The 17797-nt window shown below is 34.5% G+C and overlaps 1 protein-coding gene across 2 annotated transcripts in view; it reads right to left on the bottom strand.

Annotated features, from left to right (window-relative positions):
* The window catches only part of LOC114939923 (solute carrier family 23 member 2), an 89903-nt gene extending 72886 nt beyond the window's left edge, over positions 1-17017 (bottom strand). For both annotated transcript variants that reach the window (XM_085487199.1, XM_085487200.1), the window contains exon 1: positions 16834-17017. In XM_085487199.1, coding sequence (XP_085343325.1) covers positions 16834-16866 — 33 coding nt within the window. In that variant the 5' untranslated portion in view covers positions 16867-17017. The remainder of the gene's footprint in view (positions 1-16833) is intronic.
* Positions 17018-17797: the final 780 nt, after the last annotated feature.

The raw sequence follows: 17797 nt of genomic DNA, 5'->3' as shown, positions 1-17797 counted from the left end.
CTTTCGGATCTATATTTTTCTCTTGCATTTACTTATTTCCGTAGGGGGGTGAAAGGGTTATTGAAATTAAATCTCAAATATGAGATTATTTCATATTTTAAATCTTGGCCGTGACCAAGTAAAATATTTGGTGCCTTGTGCACAGATACTTAATCCTAACTAAAAATTTAGTTTCGTTAGGATAACGCACTGTCATCCGCGAGTTGGCTCTTACTGCCTGTCTTATATCTTTAAATTTATATTTATATTACAGAGCCTTGTTAAACTCTTAATTTATATATATATATATATATATATATATATATTTCATGCAAAAAGTTAATATCACTACATAACCTCAAAATAACTATATATGTTATATATGATTAGGAAAGTAATATATATAATTATATTTACCTGTCTTCCAAAATCTTATTAATAATATAAATATGATGTTTTTTTAAATCGGCCAACAGAGCCAAAGCACGAAAAATTAATTAGTCGGAACTGTATCTTTTGGTTTGAGATCACTAAGTTCCATATATAAATTAATCTCGAAACTTACATATGGAGAAATAGGCGCGAAAAATATAGGTCCGAAAAGTCGCTGAAGCGGGAATCAAACACGCGTCTTTCACTTTCCGGGCGACTGCTCTTACCAACTAAGCTATTCAGACCCTTTCGATCCTATATTTTTCATTTGCCTTTTAGTAGATGTTAGTAAATAACGCCGTGATTAGGCCAAAGGCGTGAATAAAATCATAAAGAAATATTTTTATCGGCTCTCAATATTTAAGAATATAAATATGATGTTTTTTTAAATCGGCCAACAGAGCCAAAGCACGAAAAATTAATTATTTTTTCGCGCCTATTGTTCCGGATATACTTAGGGAGTTGGTGGACTTTTATAAAATATAATAACAGAAATTTATTGTGAGAGAAACATACTATCAACTTTACTCATTATGATCAAATCTTCACATATATATATATATATATTAACGCTTAAGGAATATAATAGATATTATATCCAATTAATAAGTCACCGTTAAATGTAGAAAACAGAATATCTGAACGGTATTTAGAATTTCATTTAATTCAGTCAAACATAAATGTCTTAAAGATATGATAATTTCATGACGTCAAATAAAATATAAGGATTAGACATATATAAAACATGACATCAAATCAAACATAAATATTAAACATATTGTTGCGCCCCCGTGTTACGCCCCTGGATCTACATCTTTGTATCGGGTGATACTTTTCGCGGGATCAACTCTTTACGCTTCCGGGAGATCGTCGTCAAGGGAGTTGTTGTTAAACAACTAAGGGTCTTCTTTTGTTTTCGGGAGACATGACAGATTTGGTCTAGCGGTCGCATCGTGCGGACGTTTTCCGAGACCCTGAGCTTCTTTGCATTACGAATGCACTATTTGTTATATTTCATTGGTTTCGTGTATTGGTTCCTCATATTAAAGTTCATTTCCCTATTACGCGAGTGTCTTTATTTCGCGCGCGAGTGAGAGTGACTGTGTGTGAGTGACTGAGCGAGAGGCGTCCCGAGGACGCAACATTTTGGGGGCTCAGCCGGGATAAAACCAAAGAATCACATCTTCCTGAGTGAACGCCAAAATGACAACTCAACATTCACCGAAAGCGACGCGTTCCCGAACAACGATGAAGGAGATAGACGAGACTGATGCGTTGCAAACTGCACTGCGAGAACTACGAGAAATGCGGGCCGAACGAGAACATCAGCAAGCTCGCTTTGAGGCTCTTCTCCGAGAGAAGGACGAACAGCTGCACCAGCTCGAATTGAGGATCTCCTCGCAGCAAGCTAACCAGCTAAGTCCTTCTAATATAAGAGCTTCTGGGGATACACGACTGAATTTAGCTTGCGCGAGTACCGCGAGTGCCGCGATAGCCGCGAGTGCCGTGATAAACGCGGGCGAGACGACCGGTGACTTTCGTGCGAAAACGGGCTTAAAACTGAAGCCCGATACATTCGATGGAAGGGTTCCGCTGCGGGAGTTCCTCTCCCAATTTCTTTTGATAGCCGTTGCGAATAATTGGGATGAGAAAGCAAAAATGATTACTCTCGCTGCAAATTTAAGGGGAAAAGCTCGGTCCGTTTTAGAAAATGTCGAGAATTTTGAAGAATTAACATTCGCGGAATTAAAATCAAAATTAGAGTTGCTTTTTGAAGACGGAAACTTGACGCAAAATTATTACTATCTTTTTACGACACGGAAGCAAAAATATGGAGAGGATTTCGCTTCCTTTGGAGCCGAACTTGAGAGACTGTCGCGTCTGGCTTACCCCGAATGTCCATATGCGGTCCGCGATAAAATAGCATGCGCGCAATTTGTCTCGGCATTAATAGACGGGTTTGTCAAAAGAACCCTTCAACTGGAGGGAATTACATCTTTAAATTTGGCTATAGAAAGAGCTAAGGCTATAAAAATAATTCAGGGGGATAGTTTTGATAGAAAAAGAGACAATTTTAGTAACAAAGGAAATTACGGCAAAATAAGTCAAAATCATCAAAAGGGAGAGAGGAGCGACGCGCGAACCGATTCCGAAAAAAAGAAAAGCGAACGGTTTGACTCGAAAGGGAAAGCGCAAGCGAACAACTTTTCGGTCAAAGGGAAAGAATGTTGATCTTGCGGGAAGATCGGACATTTGCGTTTTCAATGTCCTGAGGCGAAGGAAAACTAGAGGTAGTTGAATTTTTCGGGGAAAATTCAACTCTTACAGAAAACGCCCCGACGTCCGATTTTGTTGATCTCAGTGATTGTAGTGTTAGAAGGATATCTAAGAAAGATTCTTATTCGTATTTTGGTAGATTAAATAAAAAGGAGTGTCTTTTTAAAATAGATACAGGCTCTGATGTTTCCATATTAAATAGCAGATTAGTGGGAGAAGATCTTGAAAAGATTCGAGTCAATGATATTAATTTAAAATATCCGACGGGAGAAAAATTTTTAATTGAATTTTTAGTAAAAACAAAAATTGAAATCGGAAATTATTCGGTTGAAATTCCGTTATTAGTTGTTGAAATTAATGATCAATGTATTTTAGGAATGGATTTTCTTAAAATGATTAATTTGGAAAACGTTTTTGATAAAGTTTTTAATAAATCCATTTTTGACGATAAAGATTTTCAATGTTCAAGAATAGAGAATTTTCCAAAAGGAATTCCGTCTATTTTAAAAGAACTTTTCGAAAAGAGCTCGATTCATTTGCAGAAAAAACAGAAAGAAACCTTTGTAAATTTTCTAAATGAATTTCAAGATCTATTCTCCTGTAATATTGTTGCTGGGAATTGCAATATTATCGAACATGTCATAAATGTAAAAGACTCTCTCCCCATAAAACAGGTACCCCGTAGGATTCCTTTTCAGATGAGGGATGAGGTTGATAAAATAATGGAAGAGATGAAAATAGAAGGAATCATAGAGGAATCTCAAAGTCCTTGGGTTTCGCCGGCTGTTATGGTCAAAAAGAAAGACGGAACACTGAGATTCTGTGTTGATTACCGGAAACTTAACACTATCACGGTAAAAGATTCCTATCCCTTCCCTCGAATTGACGACATTTTGGATCAGCTATCAGGTAACACTTGGTTTTCTACGCTTGATTTAAAAAGTGGTTACTGGCAGATAAAGATTCGTCCTTCAGACAAAGAAAAGACAGCTTTTTCTATCGGTAAGGGACTTTGGCAATTTACGATCATGCCCTTCGGTTTGTGTAACGCTCCCGCGACGTTTCAGAGACTTATGGAAAAGGTTTTAAACGGATTGATTTCGAAAAAGTGTCTAGTTTATTTAGACGACATCATCATTTTTGGAAAAGATTCTGTTGAAATGTTTCAAAACCTTAAAGAAGTATTCTTGCGACTACGGAGAGCAAATCTTAAAATTAATCCAAAGAAATGTTTGCTTTTCCAAAGAAACGTAAAATATCTCGGACATGTAATTTCCGAACAGGGCATTACCACCGACCCAGAAAAAATAACTGCTATTAAAGATTGGCCAGTACCACATACTAAAAAACAATTGCGTAGTTTCTTAGGATTTTGCTCGTATTATAGGAAGTTTGTTAGAGGGTTTTCTTCAATAGCTAAACCTCTTTTTGCTTTAACAGGAAATCAAATTAAATTTTTTTGGAACGACGAATGTGATAGTGCTTTTCAAAACTTGAAATTAATGTTATCTTCTCCCCCAGTGTTGTCTTTTCCTAAAGAAGAAAGTCAATTTATTTTGGATACTGACGCTTCAAACTTCGGAATTGGTGCAGTGTTATCACAGATACAGGATGAGAAGGAAATGGTTATCGCGTATTTTAGTCGAGTTCTTAGCAAAACTGAGCGGAATTATTGTGTTACTCGTCGAGAATTATTAGCAATTATCAGTGCTATTAAATGTTTTCGACATTATCTTTTGGGTCGAAGATTTTTGATTCGTACTGATCATGTTTCCTTAAAATGGATTATGTCTTTTAAAGATTTGGAAGGGCAACTAGCTCGTTGGTTGGAAAAACTCCAAGAATACGACTTCGAAGTACAACACCGGAAAGGAGAATCTCACAAGAATGCCGATGGATTGTCCAGACGACTATGTGAGACCTATGGGTGTGGATATTGTGCCAAGGTCGAGATAAAGAGTACGTCTGAAAACGAGAAAATGGTTGCACGACTTATATTCCAAACAGAAGATCTGGGAGAATGGCGTAAAGATCAAGAAGAAGATCCTGACATTGCCGTTTTTATTCGGGGAAAAATGAAAGAAACACGACCATCTCGTTCTGAATTCGTGACTCGTGACATTTCTGCTCAAATTTATTGGACTTATTGGGATGCATTAATTCTTCAGAATGGAGTCCTTTACAAGAAGTGGGAAGCTCCGAATTTGAAGTCTAGTTTTCTTCAATTGATTGTTCCTCGAAAGCGAGTTAAACAAGTCCTTGAGGAAGTACATGATTCTCCGTTCGGAGGTCATTTTGGTGTAAACAAAACCTTAGAAAAGGTACGAAAACGCTTTTATTGGGCGACTTACAAGCAAGACATTGAAAATTGGTGCAGATCTTGCAAGGTCTGTATTTCTAAAAAAGGCCCCACAGGAAAAGGAAAATCTCCTATGCAGATCTATAATGTCGGAAGTCCTTTTGAAAGAATTCAAATGGATATCCTAGGTCCACTTCCAATAACTTTTTCTGGAAACAGATACTTAATTGTCATCGTAGATTGCTTCACCAAATGGGTAGAAGCTTTTCCCCTGAAGAATATTAGAGCAAAGACAGTGGCAGAAATCTTCATTTATGAGTTTATTTCAAGACATGGAGTACCTTTAGAAGTACATACCGATCAAGGGAAGAATTTTGAATCGAAACTGTTTGCTGAAATAATAAAGCTTCTCGGAATTAGGAAAACGCGAACTACTGCGTTGCATCCTCAGTCTGATGGTCAGGTCGAACGACAACATCAAACAATAATCAATTATCTAGCGAAGTATATTTCACAAAATCAAAAAGATTGGGATCGGTGGATTCCCATGTTTCTTCTAGCTTACAGATCTTCAAAGCACGAAACCACTGGGATGACTCCTGCGGAATTATATTTCGCTCGAGATCTAAGACTTCCAGTGGATCTATTGCAGGGAAATGTTCCTAGGTTAGAAGAAAAAGAGCCGTCTTCGATAGAAAATTTCGCTAATACTCTCAAAAGAAAGTTAAATGATATCCATTCCGAAATTAGAGACAAGATGAATATTAGATCTTCTAGGGTGAAGAGTTGGTACGATAAGGGAGTTAGACAGATTCTTTTTCAAGAGGGAGAGAGAGTCTGGTTTTATAACCCTCGAAGAATTAAAGGTAGAGCTCCCAAGTTACAGAGTAATTGGGAAGGACCTTTCTCTATTGTAAAGAAATTCAACGATGTGGTGTACTGCATTCAGAAGACACCCAGACATCGGAAGAAAGTAGTGCATGCAGATAGATTAGCTCCATTTTTAGATAGAAATATTGATTGTTAATTAGAAATAGTACAAAACTCAAATAAAGATTGCTAGAAATTGGAGAGTTGTGTTTGTGTGTATATTTGTAAGTGCATTTTTTTTAATTGGTGAATTTATTCTGCGTAAGGAATGTTTTCTTTTCTAGTTGGAAATTTTTAAGAAGAGGCTTGCCTGAGTTTTCGTTACGAGAGAATTCTCTGAGGAAGTTCCTGCGACCATTACTCATCGAGGGCAACCGGCTCCTTTCAATTGAGAAGACCGTCTCATCTTCAGAAGATTGGTCATTTGGTTCATCACATTGAAGACTGTCCCTCTCGTGGTTTTTGATCCGTGGTTTTCCCACGAGACTGAGGGCAAATGCCGGGACAGAGACTTAGGGTGTTCACGAGGAACGTTGGGTCCACGGAAGATATTCCCCCCCTTTGTCTGAAGATTCATGGACCATTTCGTTATCCTTCCGGGAGACGGCGAGTATAGTGAAACCGCGAAGACAGCAGGGATATCTTCTATCAACTCGACTGTTATGGGAAAAATCTGGCCAATTTTTCTTCAAAAAAACAGTTCGAGTACGGAGAGGAGGAGGGCGAAGCTCGGTAACCTGTAGCAGCAGCTAAGGGAGAGCAGGATTCGTCCGGACAGTGTAGACGCGAAAGGAGAGGGACCAGGCGTTTCGTTCGGTAACCTGTAGCAGCAGCTAAGGGAGAGCGGAGTATCGTTGGTGCCCTAATAGCAGCGTCAGAGTCCTGGGTCTTCAATCTCCGTGAGAATTGTCGGGACGACAATTTTGAAGAAGGGGGGCAGTGTTGCGCCCCCGTGTTACGCCCCTGGATCTACATCTTTGTATCGGGTGATACTTTTCGCGGGATCAACTCTTTACGCTTCCGGGAGATCGTCGTCAAGGGAGTTGTTGTTAAACAACTAAGGGTCTTCTTCTGTTTTCGGGAGACATGACAGATTTGGTCTAGCGGTCGCATCGTGCGGACGTTTTCCGAGACCCTGAGCTTCTTTGCATTACGAATGCACTATTTGTTATATTTCATTGGTTTCGTGTATTGGTTCCTCATATTAAAGTTCATTTCCCTATTACGCGAGTGTCTTTATTTCGCGCGCGAGTGAGAGTGACTGTGTGTGAGTGACTGAGCGAGAGGCGTCCAGAGGACGCAACAATATATATATCAAGACGTCAAATCAAACATAAGTATTAAACTAATTTAAATCAAGACGTCAAACCAAACATAAGTATTAAACACATAAAAAAGCAAGGCGTCAAATCAAACAACAGTATTAAACATATATAAATCAAGACGTCAAATCAAACTTGAGAATTAAACATATATAAATCAAGACGTCAAGTCAAACATAAGTATTAAACACATATAAATCAAGACGTCAAGTCAAACATAAGTATTAAACACATATAAATCAAGACGTCAAATCAAAACATGAGTATTAAACACATATAAATCAAGACGTCAAGCCAAACATAAATCTTGGTGAGATCAACAACCATAAGTGACGTTAGTATTTTATAAACATATAAAATTAGTACGTTAAACCAGACAAAAGGTATCGTAGCAGCGAATAGATTCAATACGTTAAATAGATGTGAATGACTTTAGTATCCTGGCTAGGCCAATCTTAATAGAATCCTGGCTAGGCCAGTCTTGAAAGAATCCTGGCTAGGCCAGTCTTAATAGAATCCTGGCTAGGCCAGTCTTAAAAGAATCCTGGCTAGGCCAGTCTTAATAGAATCCTGGCTAAGCCAGTCTTGAAAGAATCCTGGCTAGGCCAGTCTTAATAGAATTCTGGCTAGGCCAGTCTTAAAAGAATCCTGGCTAGGCCAGTCTTAATAGAATCCTGGCTAGGCCAGTCGTGAAAGAATCCTGGCTAGGCCAGTCTTAATAGAATCCTGGCTAGGCCAGTCTTGAAAGAATCCTGGCTAGGCCAGTCTTAATAGAATCCTGGCTAGGCCAGTCTTGAGAGACTTGTTACCTTGTCGAATCCTTTTAATTAAGAATACAAACGGCTCTTTTTCTTTCCTCATCAGGCGAACTCAAGGGAATTTGTCCTCCAAACCAAGAGATATGTCCCATCTCATAGTTAACCTTAAAAGGTTCCAAAGCGTCCAAGCTCGTAGTTTTCCAAAAGAATTATATATTCAAATCAATCTCTCCTCAATGTCTGAACCGAACGGAAACCTTTTTATCACTGAACTTAAGCGTCTCCACGGACAGTAGAGAATCGACCAACAAGGATTCCTAAGCAACGATTCACGTTTGTTTTTTTTTTTCAAGAGAGGATCGCGAACAGAAGCCGACTCGGCTTAGCGGGACGACGAAGGAAGAGGCTAGCGCCTCAAGCGTTCGTCTTAGGCACTAACGGCCTCTCGTAGCGCCTCTTCTTCCGGCGCGCTACGCGTCACTCGCGGAGGCGAATAAGACGCGAGAATTCAAACGTCAGAGAGTTTCCCAAACACCTATTTCTCCATATGTAAGTTTCGAGATTAATTTATATATGGAACTTAGTGATCTCAAACTAAGAGATACAGTTTCGAATATTTAATTTTTCGTGCTTTGGCTCTGTTGGCCGATTTAAAAAAACATCATAGTAGTAGTAGTAGTAGTAGTAGTAGTAAATTTTATTGGTCCCCTTGGGGTTTCAATTCCCTTACAATTTAACAATACAGGAGCCGCATATACAAAGGTGCTAATTCACACAAAAACAAAAACAAAAAAAGAAAACAAAAGATATAAAACGCACGCTACCATGACCTCTTCGCTATTAACCTCTTAACCTATCTTATTGCTAACTTAACCTATCTGTCCTAAGGGGTTGGACTTCCGCTTTGGGTCGCCCGTTGTCCAGGCCATCTCCCCTTGTCTTCTGCCCAACCCCATGTACACACACACACGCTTCTTGGACTTCCGTTTCCTCTTGCTTTCTTTTCTTAAACATTCTTCCCCTTTGCCCCCCTCACGTCATTCTCTCCTCCATCATCCTCTTTCCCTCCTATTCTCTCCACACTTCTCTCTCCTCTCCCCTTTCTTATCTCCCTTTCTCTCTCTATCTCTCTCATCCATCCTTCCCCTTCTCCCTTTTCTCCTAGTATCTCCCTCACTACTTCCTGCCAACTCTCTTTCCTCTCCCCCCTCACTTCACACCTCTCCCATACATGCTCCCACGATTCTACCTCCTCTCCACATATCCTACATTTCCTCTTTTCTGCTTCCTCCCAATACCTGCTTTCTAAAATCTCACTTCCTAATCTGAATCTTGCTATCCTCCTCCATCTACTCTCTCCCCAATCCTTTCTTAAGTATTCTGGCACTCCTTCTCCTCTAACCTCCTTGTACCATCTGTTAAATTCCGATCCCTTTATTCTCTCCTCCCTCTCCCTCCTCTGCTCCTCCAGATCCCTCCTTATTAACTCCCCAAACCATCCCTCCTCCATACCTCTTCTCTCCTCCACCTCCTCTATCCTCCTACCTCTTTTCCTGAAATATTCTTCCCTTTCCCTTTCCCACTCCGATCCCACTCTTCCTATTTTCGCCCTTTCTCTCATTTCCTCCCAGCATTTCCTCGCTAGCTCGCTTCCTCTTCCTTCCTCCATTCTCTTCTCGAAATTCCATGCCCTTTTTCCGGCTCTTATCCTCAGCTTCTCTCTTCTCAGTTCCTCCCTCACCATATAACCTGGCGTTCCCCTCTCTACTCCTAATATCCATCTCAGGTATCTTTCTTCCATCCTTTCCATTCCCTCTCTCTCCTTCCACCCCCATATTTCCACCCCGTAGCTCATCACTGTCCACACCAATTTGTCGAAAAGCCATAATCTTCTCCCCCAATCTTTTCCAAACTTTCTCTTTCCTATTCCCCATACTTGCCCCATAATAGCCGCCGCTCTCCTCATCCTATCTTTCACTTGTCCTTCTTGTCCTCCATTCCTCTGTAGTCTATATCCCAGATACGTAAACTCCTTTACTTCCTCCATTTTCTCTCCTTTCCATCTCCACTCCCTCTTCTTCCATCTTCCTCCCTTTCTCCTAAACCTCATTATCTTCGTCTTCTTTGCGTTCAGCTCCAATCTCTTGTTGTCTAGATATTCTTCTAACCTTTCTACCATACTTCTCAGTTCCTCTTCCTCCTCTACCAACAACACCATATCATCCGCGTATGCCAATGTATAAATCCTTTTTTCTCCTATTCTTACTCCTCCTCTTCTCACCTTCCCCATTTTTTCCTCTAAGTCCGCTATTAGGATGTTGAATAGTATTGGACTCAATGGGCACCCCTGTCTTACTCCTTTCTTAATCCAGAAACTCTCTCCAACTTCTTCCCCTATCTTTATCCTGCATGTTGTCTCTCTCATCACCATCTCTACCCTTCTTCTCAATCCTTTCCTTACTCCTCTCTCCTCCATTGCCTCCATTAATTTCTCCCTGTCTACCGAGTCAAATGCTGCTCTCAGATCTATAAACATTGCCGTTAGCCTTCCCTCTTTTTTTTCCAGTTGTCTATTGATTAGATAATTCATCACGTATATGTTGTCTATTGTTCCCATTCCTCTCCTAAACCCCATCTGATTTTCTGGCACTATCCCTTTTTCCTCCACATCCTTCCTCAATCTTTCTGTCAGTATCATCGTGTAAACCTTATACATTGATGGCATCATGGTTACTCCCCTGTAGTCTTCCACCTCCTTTCCATCCCCTTTTTTCTTTATCGGTGTAATCACTCCCTCTATCCATCTCTTCGGCCATCCTTCTCCTCTCCATATTCTATTACAAAAATCCAGCATCCAATCCTCCACGTTCCCTCCTCCATACTTCCATACCTCATTCGGAATCTCATCTATCCCTGTCGCTTTTCCTGCTTTCAGCTTCTTTATTGCCTCTCTCATTTCCTCTCTACTTATTTCCTCCTCCTCCTCCTCTCCCTCCTCCTCCTCCTCTGTCCTGTTCCCCTCCTCTCTTCTTTCCTTTCTTACCTTTCTCTCCTCTGTTCCTCCTAACAACTTCATAAAATATTCTCTCCACTTTCTCATCTCAATTTCTTCGTTTATTCCTTTCCATCTTCTTCTCTCTCTGTTTATTATCTCCCATACCTCCGATTCTCTTTTCACCTCTGCTGCCTTCTTTTCCCATTTCTCATTTTCTTCCTTTTTCTTCCTCTCACACAATCTCTTGTAATCCCCTCTTCTCTTCCTATATAACTAAAAAAACATCATATTTATATTTTTAAATATTGAGAGCCGATAAAAATATTTCTTTCTGATCTTATTAATAATCTTTTTATTTTCTTTATACTCTTTAGGTTATATAAAATACTTTTTCTGCTTCAATTTCTTTCTTCACAGTACATATATGTATACATATATATTCACGTACGCATATGTGTGTCCGTTTCAAAACAGTAACAATGGCCAAGTTTTCAATCAGCTTATTCAACGATACTGCACGTTGGATCCACAGATAATATATAGAAATATATATATACCCAAATAGCACAACGAATTCAAAAAGAATTCTTTTTGAGTATTCAAATTCTGAAAAGAAGTCTTTTTTAACCCATTTTTGCTCCAAAAGAACTCTAAAGAGTTCGAAAAAAATTCATTTAAATGTCACTAGTTCAAAGTTCTTCTTCTATATATGAAATTCATTTTATGCATGCTCTATAAAAATTCGCATGCTTTATAATAAATTTAAAATTAATTTTAAATAGTATTCTAATGGGACTTTATTAAGATGCTCTTTCGAATTTATTGCGAATTCTTGTATAGTGCAAAAAAGGATTCTTTTTTATATAAAAAAGAATAATAAAGAATCTTCGAAAATTAAGAAATATAAATTTAAAAATATGCTATGACAAAAATAAAGAACCTGGTATATTATTGTTATAGTAACAACTGAGAATAACTCTCCTATCCTTAACAATAATTAACAGACTATATGAACAGGAAAATTAAAAAACATACAAAAAATTCATTTTTTAAAAATTAATATATTAATTAAGTTTTGAGATTTAACATAAATATATATATATATATAACATATAACTGTGATTTTAATTGACCAAAAAAATAATATATTTGTCTTTGTATGCTTTACAAAAAGATATAAAAAATGACGAAGAGATATTTTTTGTTTTTTTTTTAAATTAAAGTCAAAAGATAATCTTATAAAACATCGTTTCGCTTTGTCAAGACGATTAATTTAAAAAAGTTCAGTGTTACGTGTTCTCCAAGAATTCATTTTAACTAAATTATGTGAATTCATAACGAATTTGAATATTGATATCTTTTTTAACTCATTTTGAACAGATTACGTAAATTCTTAAAGAATTAGAAAAAGTGAATCCTTTTCGAACTCAAAAAGATTATCTGTGCTATCTGGGTTATTCTTATTGTTAATTTTTGTATAAAATTTTATTTATTTGGCGCCATTTTTTAATATCATTATTTTTTCAGTAATTTAAAAATACTGTTTTATGTTTAAAGCGGGGAGCACACACTTTTGCATAAGCGCATAAACATATGCATAAGAAATTTGATTGGTTATGAATTTCTTATGCATACGTTTATAGACCAATCAAAATTATTATGCCTATGCAAAAGTGTGTGCTCCCCGCTTAACACTTCTTCACAAGATGCATAGACTTAGCCTCTTTTTTAACCCTTTCTTTAAAAAGGTAATTTTTTATGAATATGTGCTACCTGGGATTGTTGCCACACTTTTCCGCGATGCTGGTTTATCTCGTTATCGCTTTGCACGCGCCATTGGTGTCGTTTTTATTTTTATTTTATACTGTCAACTGTTAATCTTCGCGATGCCACAGTTACTTGATGCTTTTAATTAAAAGTGCTACCTGGGATTGTTGCCACACTTTTCCGCGATGCCGATTTATCTCGGTTCGTATTGTTATTATATTAATATAATAGATGATCTATTATATTAATATAATAGATGAATTATATTAATGAAAAAGATGAGCAATTTCTCGCGTAAACATGTAGAATAGATAGTACAGTATTTATAAATTATAAGATTTTTTTATAAACGTCTTTATTGAGATATTTGTCTTTAATTAAAAGAAATATTTTTTAAAATAATTTTTACATGTCACTTTATATATTTTAATAATTTTTAAATTTAAATTTAAATATAATTATCACATTCAGAGCCTTATTAAGGACTTATTTAGTAATTAATTTTATGATGGCTGAAAGAAATGGCATTATTTACCAAAATATGTCTATAATTTTCATTTCATATTGTTAATACTATAATAATGTATAATCAGCAATGCAATCACCAATCAAACAAAGCTCAAAGTCAAAGAAGAAATCGTCACATTTGACTCTATAGACTGTATGTTAAATACTTGATGATAATATAAGATAGAGTATACGAAGCTATCTGAGATGATTATTACAGGCAGTGACTAAAAAAATTCCATTCCTTACACAAGATTTTTAACACGAGATTATCACTTATTCCGTTGCGAATAAATATCTCGAAATTTAAGCATTATTATACAAACAAAAAATACTTCACATAAAAGTTAAAAAATTATAGATAAAAGTTAAAGAATTTCAAAAGACACAGAACATATGTGATATTCTTGTTTTAGCTCTATTTTATTGGTTGAAAAGATCAAAGTTATACACATATATCAAGATCACTTAAAAATTTTTTAATTTTAACTCTCATGGCTGCGTTCAGCAGAAAAAGTTATGTTTTACAACTGTTGTAAAATTCATGAATCTGATAAGTGTATGCTCTTGATCTTAACTGAATCTAAGAACATATAGACCAATCAGATTCACCAATTTTATAACAGTTTGCAAAACTGCTTTTTCTGCTGAACGCAGCCATTAATATTATTTAAGCTATATTAGATAAAGGTAGCACAGCTAAGTTTATCTTTATATAATATCTTTATATAACTCTATATATGTGTATGATAAGTATAATGTGTGCATGTATCACGTAGAAATGTAATGTTAATGGCAATATATTATTGTAACTTTTATATGACTTAAAAAATAATGTAACTAAAAAAAATTATCGGAAAAGTTTAATAATATTTTTGTTTTGGTACAAAATAAGTTATTACAATAATTTATAATAAAAAAATGGAAATCTATACAATAATAAATGTCTATGCTAGAAACTTTACATTTTCATATCTTTCACTTTATTGTTTCGGAGAAATTCAATTGATTGAAATAGGAGATAGATACTGTATACCTATATTATTGATATTGTAATTTATTTGACTATTATTATTATAACTTTTTATATTATTAAATAATGAGATGCAATTTAATTTGACCAAAAACATAATGTGTGTACTTATTTTCAATAAATGAATCATCTTTAATAAGAAAACAAACCATTTTGGTAGGTTAACAAGCGAAAAACGTTTGTTAAACGTTTACATAACGTTAATGTGTTGGTGCTCAAGGAACACAACGCAGTCAAAATGACATATCATTTTAACTTCATAATTATGTCACGATAGAAAAAGTCAAAATATGATTTTTTCAAAATTTGACGATTTTGATGTCAAGAAAACATCAAAAGACATCCTATTGTAGTAATATAGAAACCAAAACGGTCTGAGAGCTGGAGCACATACTTTTGCATAATGCATAAGAGAATCAACTAATTATATAGAATTCTTTATTTCTATCTTCAGGATGAAAATCCTGAGATATATAAAAAATGAAGGATTCTGATTGATGATTATTTACATTATGCAATTGTTTGTGCTCCGCGGTTCTATACGAGTTTTCTTTTTTACAATATATCAGAAGATTGAAAATATAACACATTTATCCAGTAAAACATGAAACAAATTTATTGGATATGTTATATATTAAACTTTATATAATTATACATATAAAATTAATAAACATATTAAACATATTTATTAAAAATTATACATTATATATATATATATATATATATATATAATATAAAAATTGCAATATGTATTGCAATTCTTACAATAAATATTAACATTGTTTTTTTTAATATAACTTTTTGAAAGATTATTTTTAATATGAACTAAAAATCAAGTATGCAAAAAAGAAAGTTGTCTATATCTAACAGGAAAAACACACATATGTACATATAAGTAATTCTGATTTTTTATTATTTTTAAATAATTTTTACATTATACTATAAATTTGCAGGGCAACGTAAAATCGATCATTTTTTCGTCACTGAGCAGCGTATGTAATGATATGATAAATCACACACACAACACACACACACACACAAATTTTTGTCACATGGAAAATCACGACTATTTCGAATCAAAATAAAGTCATTTTGACTTTTTCTTGACTTCAGTGTGTTCCTGGAGCAATTTCGAAAAGAAATTCATTTATTATTATTTAACTTGCAATTATGTGTTTATTTAAATTATTTAACTCTATATATTATATAAATATTTTTTATATTATAACTAGAATTTGAAATAAGAAACTCTTATATAAATAAGTTTATCTGAAATTAATTTATAATTATGTAGATTAATTGTGCACATCTTTAGACTTTTGATTCACGAAGAACACATAATTTTATGATAGCTCATAAAAAAAGTAAATAAAAAGAGCTCCTGATATCTTATAATCCGTACAACACATTTGTAATTGTAGCAATTAATATTACAATCTTACAAATTGCAGCGTAATATTGCCAGAACAAAAATTTATAATATATTTTATGAGAGATATTACAACATTCCAAAAATTTACAATTTCAACAGAAATTCATATGTATTAAATTAATTGTTTAGAAATCGAATAGAAGGATCAAATAAATAATAATTATTTTTTTTATATTGTCTATTTAAAATATAAGAGAAATTAATTTCTATATAAGTAAAATTGTGAATTTTATAAACAAAATTATTTTACAAATTATTTAACAAGGGGAATTTTGAGATCTTAATCATAAGATTCGAATTCCTAAGTTTCCTAATTTTTTGCAATAACATCGCGTTTGGCTCTATTGGCCGAGGTGGAGGTGTATGTTATGTAATAGTATATTAGCTAACAAGTGCGGCGGATCGTAAATCGGCCGTTTTATGACCCGCACATGTTGGCTACGATATTTTGTGTGACCGGTGCTTGGAGCCCTTTATAAAATCCCATCATGTACGTAAAGGGCGACTTTTCGCGCGCCGGTTGCACAAAATTATTTTAATTTAAATATTTTATTACTTATTTACTTACAAATATTTTTGTCATATATATGTATATGTAACATACTTGATATAACAATTAAATAAATAAGAAAATAATTAAATTAATTAAATTATTAATTACATATAATAGTATAATAATTAATAAATTAATAATATAATAAAAAATAATTATACGCGTAAAATAAAATACATTATGTAATTAAAAATTTTAATAAGAATATTTGTCAGTCAGCTCTCCTTTTTTTTATAAAAATTTTAATTTAAACTTTACAACTATTAGTACATTAATGTTTTGCAATAGATTTTTGTAATATATGGCTATCTATTTTAATGAAATTATTCTTAAAGATGCCTTCAACCTTTTTATATACAAACATTTTGATTAAATTTTTTTTTTATTAAAATAAATATTTATTTTAATAACACCAAGAAATTTTAATAAAAATATATATTTCATATTTTCGACAAAAATTTATTTTTATATCAAATATGCCTTGCAATTTTATACTAAATTGAAAGAGATAAGAAAAAGTGATATATATATATTGAAATGTCGCAAAATAAAAATAACATACTTAAACAAAATACAGAAAACTTTTTTATTCAAGTTAATAAAACTCACCATTTCGAATATTTGTATTTCGTTCTCCGGCATTATAGCAAAAAATTGACGCGGTACGATGTTCCAGTGAACTCAATCGGCCGTCTTTATGCAAATAATAAGTCTCATGGAAAATTTATCAAAAAAAAATGAAGCGCCTTTTGGTAAAGACGAGGACGCGATCTTTCACTCGGACGATCCACGTTCAAATATATTCGAGTATGTGTCAAAGCATACAGGTCTGGAAACTATTACAATTTTTAATGGTGGGGGTAGGGATGCTCTTAATGAGGCAAGCTAGAGGTTATCGGCAAAGCCGTTAGAAGCGCTTAGTAACGACATTAACAACTCTCTTTTAAAATAGGTTTAAAATCAGTATATTCGGTCCCTAAAAAATTAAATACTTTAATTAAACGCGGAAAAGATGGTGTTTTGAAATTAAATAAAGTCGAGGTAGTTTATCAGATCAAGTGCAAAAATTGTGAGTTCTCGTACATCGGACAAACGAAAAGACATCTAATCACACGCATTAAGGAACACAAAAGTAATATGAAAATGCATGAGAGCAATTTGTCGGTCATAAGCAAACACAAAATAGAGTTTAATCGTGATTTCGATTGGGATAATCCAATAATTTTACATAATGAAAAATATATACTAGAAAAAGAGAGTTGGCTGAAATGTTTTACATAAAAAAGTTAATAACACATTAAATGCTCAAATAAAGGATACTGAGAATTTAAATATTATTTATGACAAGGTTATTAGATTAGTTTAAAATTAATTGTTTAGAAATCGAATAGAAGGAAATTTATTCAATTTTATTTAATTACTAATTTGTTCATTTATACCGTTTGATGTGACGATCTTGTTGATCCAAATAAATACACACATTGGGAAATATATGTATATATAATATAAAAAAATATATTATATATATACAGGGTGTCCCATAATTCGCGAACCACTGGGAATGGGCAGATAG

The sequence above is a fragment of the Nylanderia fulva genome, unplaced genomic scaffold, assembly GCF_048542155.1.
Source record: "Nylanderia fulva isolate GAGA-0341 unplaced genomic scaffold, ASM4854215v1 Scaffold51, whole genome shotgun sequence".
Classification (NCBI taxonomy): Eukaryota; Metazoa; Arthropoda; class Insecta; order Hymenoptera; family Formicidae; genus Nylanderia; species Nylanderia fulva.
The sequence above is the reverse complement of the archived record's forward strand: the minus strand, read 5'-3'. Positions and strand labels throughout refer to the sequence as shown.